General features: G+C 41.0%; 1 protein-coding gene across 1 annotated transcript in view; it reads right to left on the bottom strand.

Moving 5' to 3' along the window:
* mrc2 (mannose receptor, C-type 2) overlaps nt 1–15,264 on the bottom strand; it is a 28,276-nt gene extending 13,012 nt beyond the window's left edge. The window contains 9 exon segments of the mRNA XM_028599141.1: nt 1,006–1,110; nt 1,268–1,422; nt 4,335–4,526; nt 4,635–4,772; nt 5,059–5,172; nt 6,084–6,248; nt 6,387–6,560; nt 9,536–9,940; nt 14,994–15,264. Of these exon segments, the coding sequence (XP_028454942.1) occupies nt 1,006–1,110; nt 1,268–1,422; nt 4,335–4,526; nt 4,635–4,772; nt 5,059–5,172; nt 6,084–6,248; nt 6,387–6,560; nt 9,536–9,940; nt 14,994–15,120 (1,575 nt within the window). The 5' untranslated portion in view covers nt 15,121–15,264.
* Between the last annotated feature and the right edge of the window lie 1,827 nt (nt 15,265–17,091).

Raw genomic sequence — 17,091 nt, 5'->3', positions numbered from 1 at the left:
CTGTCACATTACCACCCATGATGCCTCGCTCCACCAGGGAGAGGGGTAAAGATTCATTACACCAAACAATCCATACAAAGATCTTTGTTGAACGTAACAGCTGAGAAACAGCACGACTCTCAACGTCAGATCATTTATATCATAAATCAACGCTTAGCAAAAATGTAACATTGCTGAAGGGCACAGAGACACACAAACACACACTAAGATTCCTTTTCTCGCTAAGATTAACCCGTATGTCAAACATGGATTGAATGAGCTATACTGTCCACTTAGACAGTGACCATCAGCAGCAGTGGTCAGGTAGGGGCAAGTAAGGTATGAGAGGCCTAAAGTCTCATATGGAGAGAATTATGAACTGGGAAATCAGAGACAGATGTAGATGGATCCTCCAGATGGGATTTGGTTCGCCATGTAGATACAAGTAGTGGGCGTGATAGGGCCTTTCTGTTGTATGTACAGAACACACTTGTTAAATGAAAACACAAACAACATGTCCCAATTTAAATACGTTAAAAATATAATGTATTTTGTTTTGTTTTATTGGGCCATGGAAAAGTACAGTATGTGTTAAGCCAAGTGTCCAGCGTTCCGTTTGTCTGGGGTGCATGCTTGCAGTCTTTGGGGAGTGATTTATATTACAGACTGGGGGTGGACTAGGAGACCAGTGGACCAGTGAAAGGGTGAGAGATGAAGGGTGAGAGATGAAGGAGAGTTCTGGGAAAAGGGGTCAAAGGTAAAGGAACAGCTGAAAAACTTAGAATAATAATTATGCTCACTACATACTGTCAGCAGCTGGAATAAGAGCACAGAAATGCTGCGGGGGATGTGGGGATAAAATCTTTGTGGAGTAAAACTGAAAGATATAGGGAAGAAAAAAACAAAACTAAATTGTATCTACTCCAGAACTGAAAAACAAAAAAAGTGATCTAAAGCATAAACAGACGCGTCAATGAGAAAATGAAGTATGTAGCACTGAAAGCAAAGCGAGAAAAAGAGTAATACTTGTTTGCAGTCTTGATGCTGTGGTTTCCCATCACTCTTTGTTCCCGGTTTCTTACAGATGGAGGCCAGAGTCAGATTACAAGGACTGTCATCCCAGCGGCCCTCCTGCACATGTAAGCAAGACACAAACAGAAAGAGAGAAAACAGCTGTTAAATATATACAAATGGAGGAGACTCGCTGACAGTGAGAGTCCATTACTTTGAGGTGATTAAGGCCCCAGACGTTTGGGGGTCAGTGTGAGGGTGAAGGGTGGTCACTTACAGCTCCCCAAATGGAGACGCAATCTTCCTGGGTGTTGCGGAAGTTGTTGGGTTCAAATGGGTGCCAGTAGGTGAAGATGACGGGCGTGTGGTCAGTCCATTGGAAGTCCATTTGCATATCAGTGTCATGGAGCCCGATCCATAGCTGGTCAATCTCTGACGGAGGCAGTAGTGGAAAAAGTATTCAGATCTCTTACTTAAGTAAAAGTAGCAACAATATGTTGTGTTAAAATACTCTGTTACAAGTAAAAGTCCTGCAAGATGTTACTAAAAGTACAAAAGTATTAGCATTAGCATTGAAGCATGAATGTGTTAGTGGACTAAAAAGTATTATTAATAATAGTAATATTTCACTCTGAAATGTAGTGGAATGTGAAGTGAGTACAAGTCTAAAATAGCATAAAATGGAAATAGTCAAGTAAAGTACAAGTACCTCAAAATTGTACTTAAGTACAGTACTTGAGTAAATGTACTCAGTTACAATCCACCACTGGACAGAGGACACAGACAGACATTAAGGTTAGGAAGACAATTAGGAAACACAGAAACAGGGTTCAAAATAGGATTAGGGCTCCAACTATGACCATATTATAAAACTGACAAACTTTTCCATGAGGTTCATTAACTACATTGGAGCAATTCCATGACCTAAAAATTTGATTCCTCACTTCATGTGCTGTTTTTGAGCCCAGGATAAAGGAGTGAGCTGCCTGGTTTCCACTACATTTGAGCTTGCTCTGGAGATGTGGGCATACAATGTAGGATAAACTGCTGGGAAATATCATTGATCGTCGATATTTTACTTATTTTAACTAAAATATTTGCTATTGCTTTTCTTTTCTTCTTTTTTTTACACAGAAATATATATCCAAATCCACCAGAAAGCATATTGAAGAAGGCATAGCTGAGACATTTTGCTCCACTGTGCTTAAAATAGAAATTGAAGAAACTAAATTTACAGAGCGTTCTGATAGACTTGAGTGTGTAAACTCTGTGAACTTTTTGGATGCAATCCTGTTCTTTCTTTTTTCCTTGATTGAGCGTGATGTTTTTTATTCTTCTATAGTTATACAAAACAAATGCAAATTCCCTCACTTCCTCTGTCTGGAACAGGTTATTTTTGTGTTTATTATATTCCTTAAAGTATACTACTAGTGGATATCCTGTGATATAAAGATTGAACTCTGATTTAAAAGAATTCCATTTAATTTCTGGCTGTGTGAGTGTCTGAGTGTTGAACGAGAGTATGTGAAAATCCAAAAAACAATTAAAAATTATATTCCTGCTTTTTGAAATATTTTTGCTTTTTGAAATGTATTTGTATTAATCCAAAAGACAGCTAAAACTATACTTCTGCTTTTGAAATGTATTTGTATTAATCCAAAAGACAGCTAAAACTATACTTCTGCTTTTGAAATGTATCAACTCAAGAACAGTGGAGACTGTGCTTCTGCTTTTGACATGAGTTAACCCAAAAACAGCTAAAATATATTTTTGCTCTTGAAACTATAATACTGCCTTTGATTTTGGTTTATGAGTGCTAATGTGCCTTTAGAAATATAATCATGCTACGTTTTTGTGTTACTGAGATTACTATAAACATGCTTAGAGACATTATTAGTGTGAGTTACTGTGTGAAGCTGCCTATTTGACCCTGCAGTCGGAAAGAAGAAGTGTCTGCAAGAGGCTTCAGATGCATAAGTTGCTTTGTGTAACTTTGTGTGTCTGTCTGAACCTGTACAGCTGGAAAGAGGAAGTGTTGTTGGGGCCCTGTATACATGCACTTGGGGGGTTAGGCTCTGGGTGCATACAGGAGTGTAAAAGGTTACTGCTCTGACCTATTGATCAATGCAGTCGAACTGAACCGTTAGATTCTATGTTAGATAGCAACATGCATATGTATAAAGGAAATTTCGTCATATGAGATGGTTTTTACGTACGACCTGATGCTTGCTTTAAGACTGTATTACCATGTAAGGTGAAATAAATGTGATAAAACACACCTCGCTGTGATGGGGGGCTGAACCCCAAGAAATGTACATATAAAAATGGGTGCTTTGCCAAAAAGCGCTCTCTGTCCCGTGGGCTCGTTTTCTGCTCTTTTGACCAATACCCTACGAGTAGGGACCTCCTGTGTCTTAGAGCATTTTTTGAGTGATTGAACTCTGTTCATTTTTTCATTTATTTTATTTGCTTGTTAACTCTTTGCTTTTTAAAAAAATAATAAAACCACCTGTGTTCGTCTTGAGCAAGGTGACCCAAAAAACCTCAGTCTTTTGCTCTTTTAGAAGACTTTCTTTCCTTTTTTTCTTCTTTTTTGCAACTTGCCCGCGTGAGCGGGGACCCCGCGAAAGGGGAAGTGGTGGCCTCATCTTTAGCCGGGGACCGACCTGACAAGCAGACCTTTGATTCTCCAGCTGAGCGGAAACCTCTGTGACCACGGCAGAGGCAGCTGTCAGAGTGTGAGTAATCAATTGTAATTGTTTGGTTATAAAGATCTTCTGTGTGCTGTGTATTTCACATACGGGGGACATCTAGGTTGTCAATCAAAAGCCTCTTGTCTCGTCATCGGGTTTCCACTGTAGCGAGAACCCGCGAGTGCGGGGGTGTGTGTGTCTCTCTAAAATTAATCTAAACCATAGGGAAGTTTCTGAACTAATTCCTTTTGAACCTGTTTATAACTTATAACATAATATTTATAAATACAGGGTGTGTGCGTCTCTTTAAGAATAATCTAAAAACCATAGGGAAGTATTTCAATTAATTCATTTGAACCTATTAATATTTATAATACAACATTTGTAATATTTGAACCTATAATGTTTTAGTACCTACAGTATTAAATATAGGGAAGTATCTGAAATAACTCCTTTAATATAGGCTTAACCATCTGCCCCGCTGACAGTATCTGTAACGGCTGTACGGCAGAAGAGGGCTTAGAGGGCGAGGGTTATCTAGAGGGAGAAAGGGAGTTGGCTTTAAATGAAAAAGTGATACCATGACTAGATAACTGTCACATCGTTCCACAGGAGGAAAAGGTGCAGTACAAAAAAAAAAGGACAAAAGACCTTTCTTCAGGTTGCGTATGATGAACTCGAGCTCAGGTAGGGTGTGGATGCTGACCAGGTTGGCCTCCATCCTCTGACAGGTTTTCTGAGCTGTATCCCAGTCAATCTTATCTGAAGTTAGCTTGTAGCAGCCAGCCTGGAAGGCCTGCCAGCCCACATCACACTCATATTTCTCATCATCTGCCCACGAGTCTGTGGGAGAGAGAGAAAAAAAAGATAAAAACCCATCAAATGCTGGACTTTGGCACTGTGGCAGTATATTTGAATTCAATGTACTAATTCAGATGTCTGTACACTGACCAGTAGTGAAGGGGTCCAGGGTGGCATTGGGCCTCTTCTTACAGACATACGGCAGAGCAACAGAACAATCGCGGTTTTCCCAACGACCAGATGTTCTGATCACAGCGCAGTTTTCCTCCTCAGCATGGTTTGGCTGGTCTGGCGGACGAGAGTTAAAAAAAGAACGTCACTTTAAAACATCTCTAATGCCAAGGTACCTTTTGTCAAGGCACTTAACCCCAAAATACTCCAGTGCCCGACAGTAAAAGACTGCAAATGCACTGGAAGGCCACAAAGAGTGTATTTACACTCAGAGCAGTGTGTGCTCAAATTGAGCAAGCATGCTCATTCAGCCTTCTGTGGGAAATGGATGTTTAAAAAAAGACCACAGATACTAACACAAAAAAAACAACAAGAAAAGGGTGAGTTGTTTTTACAGTCTAACCTGACTCCCAGTTGAGATATTTGAGCGGTGACGAGTCTGCCCATTGCCAGCCTCCATTAATGTCCAGGTCATTGAGGCCAATCCACAGAGCAGCACTGTAGCCTGTCAGTAAACCTAAAACAGCAGAAAAATACCTTTCTCAAATGTTATGAAATATGACTTTTGAGAAAGAGGACACAATAAAAGTTAGCCATGATTTTAACCAGGGCCGCTGTGTGTCTTGCTCGTGCCCAGGACAAGATGATGTCCAAAGGCCCCGCCTGCAGATTATTAAGGTTAGAGGACCCAACTGACTGACCCGGTGTTCCCCCCGTGTCAGCAGCCCTGATTTTAACTGTCAACACTGTATTGGGCAGATGACAGAATTATTATATAATAATTGACTAATATTGGAAACAGGGTCATAACATCCCAACATCAATTATTCCTGTTGAGAGAGTGAATGTGCACAGAAAATATGAGTAAATATTATGCTGCACAGCAAATTGTATTTCCCTAAATGGCCTATTAATATCTGAGATTTTTTTTAAATGTTTTTCACAGGCAAACTAAGAAAGAAAAGCTTGATCAGCAGACATGATAACACAGTCTCTTTTTAAAAGGTAATATGGTGATTGCTCATATTAGAAATTAGAAATGTATCAAGAAATCAAGATTATTTTCCTCACTGCTGATTTGATCAGGGGTGCAAACTGTGGAATTGCACCCCTACAGATACAAAAAACAACAGAAATCCTTAAATTCCAAATGATCTTTCTTTAGACTCTTAGACTGTAATTAGACTTTCTCTTATTTTTTTGTATGCCAGGACATAAATCAGTGATTAATTGTCTAACTGTTTGTTGATTAATGTGCGGTTGCTGCATATTTCTGAGGTTTTATTGGCTGGTGTATTGTGTATTGTATTTTTGATGTAGTAGCTTTGTGTCTACCCTAAACAATACCATTGTATATTTCCAAAAAGTAGCTACAACATGAGTGGATGTCATTGCACATAAAAGTACATGTGTGCACATTGACTTTACCATTGATGTATGTCTGCTCATGCAGCTTGGTGATGCTTAGCAAATCTGCTCCCTGCTGCTGGCAACTGATCCGAGCCTCGCTCCATGACAGCGTAGCCTGAAAGTTAAACTGGTAACAGCTGTCTGTCAGCGGGTCAGTATCCCAGAATGTTTCACAGCCACTGGCTGACGGTGAGGGAAGGGAGATAAGACGTTAGTTAGACAGGAGGAAATAACAGTAAAGTAAACAGTTGGGTGAGAGGAAATTGTGGTAACGTTTGCTGAGCTTCTGTAGTTAATCATTTGTGTAGAGTGATAACTCACTCTTTACAGGACAGAAGCCCCAACGTTCGTCTTTGCCGTAGTCAAAGGTGGTGGCACACCAGAGGTGACCGTCCTCACGTCCGATACTGGTGCAGTTGTGGAACCACTGGTTGTCATACTGGAAGGGCAGATAGCAGGGGCGGCCTTGAGAGTTCCCCTGGATTGTGTAGATCTCTGAGGAGCAAAGAGGGGAGAGTCGTTGAATCCCTGCATGCGGCAGGAGAACCGGGCCACGCTTGTGTTGCCTGAAGTTACGGCTGGGAACGGTGCTGAACTGAAATACCTCATCTGTTTTCCCAGTGAGTTGTATAATCAAACACATCGTGAAAAACAGAGGGTGATGTTACAGTCAAAACAGTGAAGTCAAATAGTGGTCAGCGGAAGGAAGAGCAAACAAACAAAAATGATCAGGTTATCAGGAAAGCAATATTATGAACTGTATTTGAAAACAGAATCAACAGTTTTCATGTTCATGTCATTTCATCAAATATTTATACCTCAAAGCAAGATCTTTAAAAGAGCACACAGAATTTTTGAACCAGGCCAGTTTCCCTTATAAACTATATCTATGTTTATATTTCCACAGTTCGACAAAATACTCTGAGGTTGCCGTTCTGCTCTCTAGAAGTAAAGTATGGTGTGAGGAAAAGGGCAACAGAGAGAGGGAGAGGCTGGATCTGCAGTGTTACCAGAACAAGTTAGGCCAATGGAAAGTAGGGCAGACATGTTAAACGAGGAAGGAAAGATTTCTGAAGCTCCCTCCCTGACTTCCCTCCCTGCTCCACCGCTGGCCAGCTGGCTGGTAGGTTGGCTGCAGCTGAGTCTCTCCATCACTGACTCATGTCAGAGGCATTTCTCTCCAGCAGTGAGTTGACTTCACAAAGAAACTTTTAAAGATCTGCACTTAAAAGTTGAAAATGTCCATGCGCCCAATTCCCTTGCCACAAAAAAGTTAAAGAGACTGAGAAGAGGAGGGATAAAGGAGAAAGTAAAGGGAGATTTTCTGGTATTACGTTTATGGAAGATCTGTTTTTTCTTGCAGTCAAGCAGAGCCTGTAGACTCGTACGGCTGACTGAGCCTCACAGTATAGTTTGTCAATGAACAACCGTGACATTTGATATTGGTAAGAATGGAACTGACAGCGGAAATGAGGCTTAGCTGTCAACCACCGTGGTTAGATTTAATCTGGACTGAAAACTATACACAAATATACTTGAGGGCAAGGACAGCTCTGTGTGTTTACTGGAGTTTACAAACACTAGCAATGTTTTCCTTGGCGTCAGCCACTTGTCCTCAAAGATGCCCTAAAAGCAACATTTTGTTATATCCATTTGATCAAATACAGCTGTGGCATCCACAACAGTAAGTCTATCTTCCGCACTGAGGCCGCACAACATGCAGCAAAGGAGCAGCTCACTGGATCACTGTGTCAATATTTGGTATCTCATTTCTTATATTTAATGGATTTGATTTGGTTTTGGTGAATTACTAGTCTGGCTATCACCAGACCAAGCTCAGTCTTTTAAGATTGAACATTAGTCTGGGGAGTCTGCTCTGGATTTTCTACTGCACAAGAGGCGTGATCAACGGGCATAGTTCAAATGACTCTGTACGCAATTGGATAGTCCTTCAACCAATCAGACCAACACGCTGGATGATGTAGCAGCGACAGCGGCATCAACGGGTTGCTGCGCTTCGGTGGCCGCCATGTTGAATGTAAACAAGAAGCTGCTTTGTCGCTTCTCTATCGTCATCATGTTAAACCCGCCAATAGCGCGGCAGGTGGATAAGCCAGTTTGTGATTGGTCCCCGGAAGCAGGATAGATAAACGTACAGGTTTCCAGCCTGAGCTGCAGGGAGAAATCAAATCGCCGGCAGAACTACTGAATTACTTTATCTATTGTTATTATCATTACCTTTATATTTTTTACTTTTCATCTTATGTATTTTTATTGTTCCTTACTTAACTTGTAATGTTGTTCCTATATTTTTTTCAAATTTAAATAAAGAATTATCACAATAAATAACTTACAGACTTAGGGCCCTATCTTGCACCAGGTGCAGCGCAAAGCCAGACGCAAGCGTCTTTGCTAGTTTAAGACCGACGCAGTTGTTAATTTCGTCGTTTGAATAGCAAATGCACCTGCGCCCAGGTCAATTGGTCTTACAGGTAGGTGTGTTCAGGTGAATTCTTGGCGTATTACTATCTTGAGGCAGCCGGAAGTGATCAGGAGTTGACCAACAAAAACCTGGTTTAAAGTCAATAACGCAGCATTTTATTGTTATTTTAACAATTAATTATTTAGTAAAATGCGCCTAGGCTTGTGCACAGCGCGCGCACACTATGCTTGTTACACACACACACACACACACACACACACACACACACACACACACACACACAAACACACATACACTCAGGGAAGCACAGCAGCACACAAACATACAAAAGATTACAAATAAAAATATTACGGTGCAAATTTGCCATCATAATAGCAATACACCAAGGTACAAACGCGCCTGGTTTTTAAAGGGAATAGGAGATGACACTCTGATTGGTTTATTGCATGTTACACCCAAAACACACCTATGAATTCATGAAGACACTAAGTACAACCCTTCTGAACCATGCACCCGGCGCACGGACCCTTTTTTCCACCGTCAAACCAGCAAAAGTGGATTTGGACACGCCCTAAACACACCTACGCCATGTGCTTCACGCCGTGCGCTTAGATTGTTAAAATAGGGCCCTTAATTAGCTAAGCAGGTTGTGTTAAGTGTCTATTCTATTTCCTGTATAGTATTCTATGTTTCTATGATTTTCAAAATGAAAGTATTTTAAAGGGAATCTGGAAGTGTAGTTAGTTAGTAGGGTGGCAGTAGCTTTGTCCTGGACACTGCCAAGGTGTTCTTGAGCAAGGCATCGAACGAACCCTGCTCGGTGCATGTATAGGTCCTGAGCAAGTGTGTGTATTTCTGGCCTGTGTGTAGTGTGTTCTAACAACAGAGTGAAACATTTTTAATTTCCCCCCTGGGGATCAATAAATTCTTATTATAATTAGTAAAACCTTTTGGGTAAAGACTGACCACCAATCTGAAGAATCCTTGCGATGCAAATCTGATCGGGTTTGATTAAAAGCATGCTTACCACGATACGTTTTAGAGCACAGGTCCTGCACACCACCATGCAGTGTCCATTTGAGCTTTGAAGGAGGGGAGGTTGAGGAGGCGTTCCAAAACGAGGGTGAGGGAAGGTAGTTGTTGAGGTTGTCCAACACCTGGCCACAGTTCCAGGTCCAGCGTATTCTGGGTGGCTCGCGGTCACAGGTGTACACACCCAGAGGAGACCTGTCCAATCTATAGGAGACGTTACCAGTGGTTACGCCCAGGCACAGCGACGAGCCCAGGTTGAACAAGCGACCCCTGGTCACCCACTTCCAGCGCTGGTTGTCTTCCTCACAGGAGGATGACAAGACGAGGGAGTGATCCCGCACCCCCAGGCACCCCTGGGCGCCCTCATGGAAGAAAGCAAACTCATCAGAGTCCAGCGGCGCTGTCCAGACAGAGGGAAACAATTGCATCAGTCGATAATAAACGGGATTCCATGTTAGCAGCTAATGTGGCAAGAGAACGGGTCAGCGGCTGGATCAATATCTCCATTAATAGATGCAGTGCTGGGTGAGAACTAGTTTGAGTTGTGGCCCCTGATGTCCTGCGTAATACACTTCAGTGGTATTAATAGTAATAATAATAATATTAACCCTGCAATAACCTTAAAATCCTGTAAACACATTACATGAAAGAGCTCTCAGCAGGACGTAATTGCAGAAATGTAATGCAATAAACTGTAATAAATGATTGTGCACGTTTTTAATGCAAGGTTAGCAAGTATTTTAACATGCACCCACCAGGTGTCTAGAAATCACCCCATTCCCAAGGCTTGACCTGGAATTGCCTCTCACCTTTTTGGGGGAAAAGGTCTTTATCGTGAGAATCTGGCAGGTGACTGATACATTTGACCCAAATGACTGAATGTTTTCACAGGTCTGAATTTGATTAAATCGATGAAACTGTAATGATACTCAGGGGTGAAATGGGTAGCTGCTTTCATTCGGCAGACATCTCACGGCTGTACACTGATGCCTTTATTGGCATCACCTCAGTGTGATTCCTTGAGGAGCTATAGCCGCCTGCAAGGTGTTAACAAACAGAGCTTTGCATTATTTTCATATACCCTTGTACAAAAGTATCAAAAATAAATATAAAATGTAAGCAGAAAACTGATCCTAACAGAAAATAAATTGTTGAAGTTAACATAGTCAGAGCAGTGGCTTGATGCCAGCCTCAGTGACTGGAATTTCAGGACGAAAACCCAACACCCTTTCTCAAAAATATATGTGGTTTTCCATCATTGCTTTTTTTTTGTCTTGAAGGATTTAGGGATTGGTAACCTAGAAGCCAGGATTGTGAACAGAATGGTGTGTGGTTGTGAGTCCGTGTGAAGGTGGTAAAAAAAAAAAAAAAAACTCTGGAGTGTAGGAGTGATTCTAAGTTACAGTCCTGCTAAAATGATTTGAAAGAAAATATCCACAAAATACACATGAATCTCTTTTCTCAGATCTGAGATTTGGAGAAAAAAAGTGAGACCCTCAGCATTCCTACTCGGCGGGCTCCTGTGAGAGGCCAGGAAGTGGGGAAGGTGGGAAAAGATCACTGGGCATTTAGTTTAAAAAAACACAACTTTCCTATGTGGATACTTCACTCCGCTCAATTTCTCATTTCCTACCTAAAAGCTAAAACCCTCCAAACCTCCTGTGCTGCTTTTTATAGACACAGAGACAATGGAGTCTCATCAAGAGCCCCATAAAACTCCCTGTAATCTGGGGGAGAAGAAAGACACGCCCCTCTTTTTGCTCTCAGCGTCTGTGGTTGAGTTTCTCAGAAGCAGTGTTAGCTCATTTGGTCGGTAGCAAACACAGTAACGGAGCGCAGTAGAGGCACAGTGGTTCAGCTTAAATTTGAAAGTGCTCTGCACAGTGTAATCAGATATAATCACCACCCTGCTTTTTTTATAAAGCTATCCCTCTTACAGTAACACCCAGCTGCTAGGTTTGTGTACTGCCGTTCAAGGTTTTAATCATAAAAGATTCAAATCAGAGCAAGTGTACCCTGACAAGGACACAAAAAAAACCTTAAATCTTCTGAGAACTTCTATTGTATCCAAACACTGGTCCAGTTAAGACAAAACATCTCAGCTGCTTTTGGTGCAAGATAATCTTTCCATGAGGCTTCCATGAGGTTATTCTCGTCACTTCTATTAATGCAACATAATCCAGAGCAGGATCAAATGTAAAAAAAAAACAGACAGCAAAGAGCTGTGGAAAATCACAGGAATCTCCATTGAAAGTGGAAGTGTTAAAAGGCAAAAACATCAGCGACATCTGTCTGATCCTTTTCTGCTGATTATTTTCTTGATGAATTGATTAATCGTTTTTCGTAATTAGTAATCGTATTTACATTGTTTTGTCCATTCAACAATCCAAAAATGATAACAGAGTAAACTTTAGTTTAATATCATAGAAGAAAAAAGTAAAAACTGTAAATATTCACATTTGTGAAGATAGAGCTGTTGATTTGTCTTTGCTTAAAAATGACTTAAACAATGAATCGATTATCAAAATAGTTTGATTAATTTTCTGTCCAGTGACCAATTGTTACAGCTCTAAAAATCTTATTTTGCATTAAACCCTCAACTATCCGTTCACATAAAACTCTCTCTGACAGACATGTCCTCCGATCTCTGCTGCAAGTCAGCTCTACTCTGCAATTACACACAACACACAATAAAATGTTCATCTATAATCTTAGCTCAGGATTTAGTTACACTTCTCTTTGCAAGTAAAACCCTCTTGAAGACTTGAATAGATGGAGTTACACAATGCTGACTTCTTAATGAGACGAGGCATACAAGCAAATAACTCATTTGCCATTTTCAAAATGGGAATCCAATGATGCCTGTAAGAAGATTTTCACACCGGAACCAGCCCAGTAAAAATCAGCCTTACAGTGAGTGTTGAATTCACTTCAGTATGTGAACATAAGATCAGGATTAACATGATGATTGCATGAGAAGTTCCTGGCTAAAGCTTTTGAACCACTAGACAACCTGAAGCTGAAGTTCCAGACAGAAAGAAGCAAATTCAAAAGAAGTTTTAATTCCAGTCTGGAGGCGACACAACTGGATGTTTGATGTGAGAAAACTCCCGGGCAATCAGAGAGAGTGCAGAATTCCAGATTAACTTTAAGCCATTGAGCCCTGTGAAAGCTAAGCCACAACAGCTCTCCTGCTGTGATCTCATCCTCTTCTTTGCCCTGTCACCCCTTTTTTTCAACGCTGGAGACAGTTTCCTGCTGAAGAGAAGCTGAACCTCACGGCCGAGGACACTCGCCAAGAGAGGCAGATATTCCCAGAACCTCCACCTCCTCACTATGGACATCTGTTGAACTAGGTTTGAGGACAATACTTGCAAACCTGGGCGACGAATCAACGGCAAGTCTCGGCTTGAGACATGATGAGTTCAACAAATTTTTTCATATGTGACTCATTGCGGTTGCAAAATAATTTAAACTAAGTGGCCTACTTTTACCATTCATTTATTTTACATACTTATATGTCTAATCTTAAGATCTAGACTGATGTTCGAGCAGAAGGCTTTTCCCGTATAAACCTTTTCTGTATTCTGACAGATGTCTGAGATTAGAAGAACAGGCCTTTACTGGCCAGTGTGATAAAATAGCAAACAGCAAATAGGCAGGAAATTCCAGCCTGCTGTGTTTGTTTCTTTGGTGTTTTATGGTGGTCTGGCCTCTGAAGCAACCCAAACTGTGGATAGGTTTAACCATGGCATGGGACAGGGGACAAGGGAGAGGAGAAAGGGGAGGGGTGGCATCTTTCAGACACACTCAGAAACAGACCTAACTGTTAAGTGCGTATCAAATTTAGAAGTGCAAACTGTCGAAACTTTTCATCAGTCCTCACACTTCTGCACGGTATAAGGGGGATAACGACTTGTCGAGTTTAGGTTTAACTGTTAAATTATAGTTTGATAAGAGTTATATACAATAGTAGTTAAAGGGGAACAATGCTAAGATGAATGTTGATGAGTATTTTGTGTGAGATCATGAAGAACTTCGCTCTAAAGCTTGGCACCAGAGACCACCACAGAGCTGGAGCTGAGTCTCAACATATAATAAATCATGGGAAACTTACTTTGAAATCCCACACCATATTGGTCTGAACTTTTCATGCCCAAATAAACTCTGTTGTATTGCAGTGCTGCCAGCCATGACTTAGGGGAAACAAATCCTTGTTTCCTATAAATCATCTGGTATCACTGCCATTCTTTTTCGTTCCTGTTGTGTTGTGTTGTGGTGACAATACAGCACTAAACTCTCATTTCTCATGACGTTACATAGTGCATGAAAGTTAATGACAACATGCTGAGCACATAACAAATCCAAAGAGACATCATTTCATTAAACAAATCAATAATTATATTTAAACTTAGATCAGTTTACAGCTCATTAATGTGGTCCAAAAAAAACATTTAAAATGGATTCTAAAGTTTGGCAACAGAGGAATTTGATAGCAGATGGGTGCAAGTCATTTTAAAATAAAGAAACTAGTGGCCGGTTAGATCAGTTGGTAGAGTGGGTGCACATATACAGAGGTTTATTACGCAGAAAGTCCATGGTTTGAATCTGACCTGTGATGATTTTCCTGCATGTCTTCTCCCCTCTCTCTCCCCTTTCATATCTCAGCTTTCCTATCCAATAAAGGCAGGAATGCCCCAAAAAAGTACTTGTCAAAAAGAGCTCCAGATTATTTAGATTGTAGAGTATATTCTAAGGGATAGGAGTGTTAAGTGGGAATGTAAACCTACACAATCTCATACTTTTAAACTAACTTTAAGATCAAACTAAAAGTAGTATGTGTGTGGTTAATCATTTTCTTTATGGTAGCTGCCTAACTCATTCTATAAATTTCTAATTTCATATTTACTGGAAGACATTGTTTAGGTGGGTTTGGCCTCCACAGCATCCCATAACATGTTAAGGTCTAGTAGCTGTGCAGGCCTGGACTGAATGTGTTAATTGCAGCCTGTAACAGGATGTAAAGGTCACATCTGCCCGCAGGGTGCCAAATGAAGCGTCACCCCACGTCAGTTTTACAATGTAGCCTAAAAAAAACCATCCGGCACAAAAATAGAACAACACAGTTAAAAAAAAGTGCGTTGCTTTGCAGCTTTAAATAAACGTAATACATAAATAGACATCACAATAGAGACACTAAGCCAGCAGCTCCCCCCCCCCTCCCCCCGTTTTTCTCCACATCTGGTTCCACTCACTGCTCGGACTTTTGGTTCGTGGCATACCGAGGCACCGAATCCAGAATACCCAGAAATGATCTCTGAGTATCTCCTTTCTAATGCCTTTTCCAACTGGAAGCCGTTGTCAAAACAAAAGCGTGCACACTAGGTTAAACGTCGGCACGGTTTCTCGACTTTTACATCAATGAAATTAAGCGGAAGTTGATATTTTCTCACCCGTAACGCTCCTCTTCAGTTCCAGACTAAAGATGAATAAATATAAAGTGCATTTGTAAAATGTAAGTTGCCGATTTGTCCATGTTTTCCTTGATTCCTTGTTTCGGTGATGGCCGTTGCTTTGCATGCTCACAACTACAACACACACGCTGCGAAAAACACACAGCAGAAAAAAGCGAAGCAGGAGCAGCAACTGCCCCAGCGTTTACTCTGAGGACGGATGATGCAGAGTTGGTGGCGAGTTTGACCGCTAGAGCTCCGTCTGCCTCTCTGTCCGATCACAGTCAAATGAATGGAGCAGCGTCAACAACGTGTGTGTGGTTCCCAACATGAGGTCCGGGGACCTCCAGGCGCCTGTGAGCGGACCCCCAATAGCAACCAAGTAGACAAAGAACTGGTGACAGTAAATAAAAAACAATTTAATCTCATAAAAGTTCTGAAATTAAAATTGTAAAAGCTATTTATTAATCGTAGCTGTCAGGGAAAAGTAAAATAAATTATGATAATTGTGCTAAAATCTAATCTAAAATCGGAATTTTTAGAAAATATTTTATTTGAGAAATTCCTATATCCCTCCTTTACATCATTATTTAGGGAACACTTTACAATAAGGTACACAAAAAATAGGTAGTTAATGATTAGTTACTGTTGAAAGAGCAACGCATGATTACTGTTTTTTAGAAGGGTAGTTTTTTGAAAGAGTAACTAATCACCCTACTAAACTACCCTTCTGAAAAACAGTAACTAATCATTCTTTACTCTTTCAAAAACAGTAACTAATCATTAACTACCTATTTTTTTTGTGTACCTTATTGTAAAGTGTTACCATTATTTATTTTATTTACTTTTAGAGTTTTGGCTCTTTTGCACAAAACACTATATAGGATTTACTAGTTAAGATTTTTTTCTTTTCTTTACAGGTGTGTCTTTTTGGCCAAAGACTAACACAAAGGCAGGGACGTAGGTGTGTTGACCCCTGGCATTGCTGACTGAGGGATGTGGAACATAACTTCATGGCGGGGAAGGAACCAGAGCTGTAGGCTACCAATTACACATACATACCGGTGGCCTTACCTCTTCCCATATCACTGGGTCTGGACTCTCTCCTTTTCCGGAGTTGCTCAGGGTGAGAGGCCCCTGGCGATAGTGGGGATAAGGTAGTAAAGAAGCTCGTCAGAGGCAAAGCACAATGTGTGGATGAGACACCACCTTCTATGCTGAAGCTCCGGAGGGTATGTTTAAATTGTCGGGGCATCCCACTCCTCAGCCTCCTTGAGGGGGGGGGGGTACTACGCACTGGTGTAGTGGGAGGGTAACGGCTGACGGTTAACAGTCAGCCATCCGGTCCTCATATAACTGTAATTAGCAGCTCAGACGTCCGGAGTGAGCTTGTAGTAGGCCTGGGAACAGGAGAAGATGGAAAAGGTTGCTGGGGAGAGGAACATCTGCCTTGCTGCCACAGCGACCCAGCCCAAGATGAGTGGCAGAAAATGGAAGGATAAATGGATGGTTGGACTGCCCAAAGCTGATGTATCCCAATCCATAAACATGTACAGTGGGTATAGAAAAGAATCACCCCCCCTTTAAAACAATCACATTTTGTTGCTTTGCAGCCTGAAATGAAGACAGACAGTTTTTGTTTCATTCAGCTGTATTTACTCAGTGCAACTTTTAACATCCAAGTGAAAGATATAACACCAACATGTCAGAATAAAATAAAAAAAAAACATAATCACTGAATTGGAAAAAGGATCACTCCCCTTGTTTCAGTATTTTGTTGAACCACCTTTTGCTTTAATTACAGCCTTTAGTCTGTCGGGATATGTCTCTACTAACTTTGCACTAAACTCTTACTCTTCTTTGCAGTACTGCTCAAGTTCAGTTAAATTTGATGGTGACCATTTTGTTTCAAGTCATTCCACAGATTTTCAATGGGGTTTAAGTCTGGGCTCTGACTAGGCCATGCAAGGACATTCACCTTTTTCTCCTTCAACCACTGTGTGGTCAGTTTTGCTGTGTGCTTTGGGTCAGTGTCGTGTTGGAAGGTAAATCTTCCCATTGACAACTTTCTGGCAGAGAACAACAGACTTTCCTCAAG

The sequence above is a fragment of the Perca flavescens genome, chromosome 15 (genome assembly GCF_004354835.1).
Source record: "Perca flavescens isolate YP-PL-M2 chromosome 15, PFLA_1.0, whole genome shotgun sequence".
Classification (NCBI taxonomy): domain Eukaryota; kingdom Metazoa; phylum Chordata; class Actinopteri; order Perciformes; family Percidae; genus Perca; species Perca flavescens.
The sequence above is the reverse complement of the archived record's forward strand: the minus strand, read 5'-3'. Positions and strand labels throughout refer to the sequence as shown.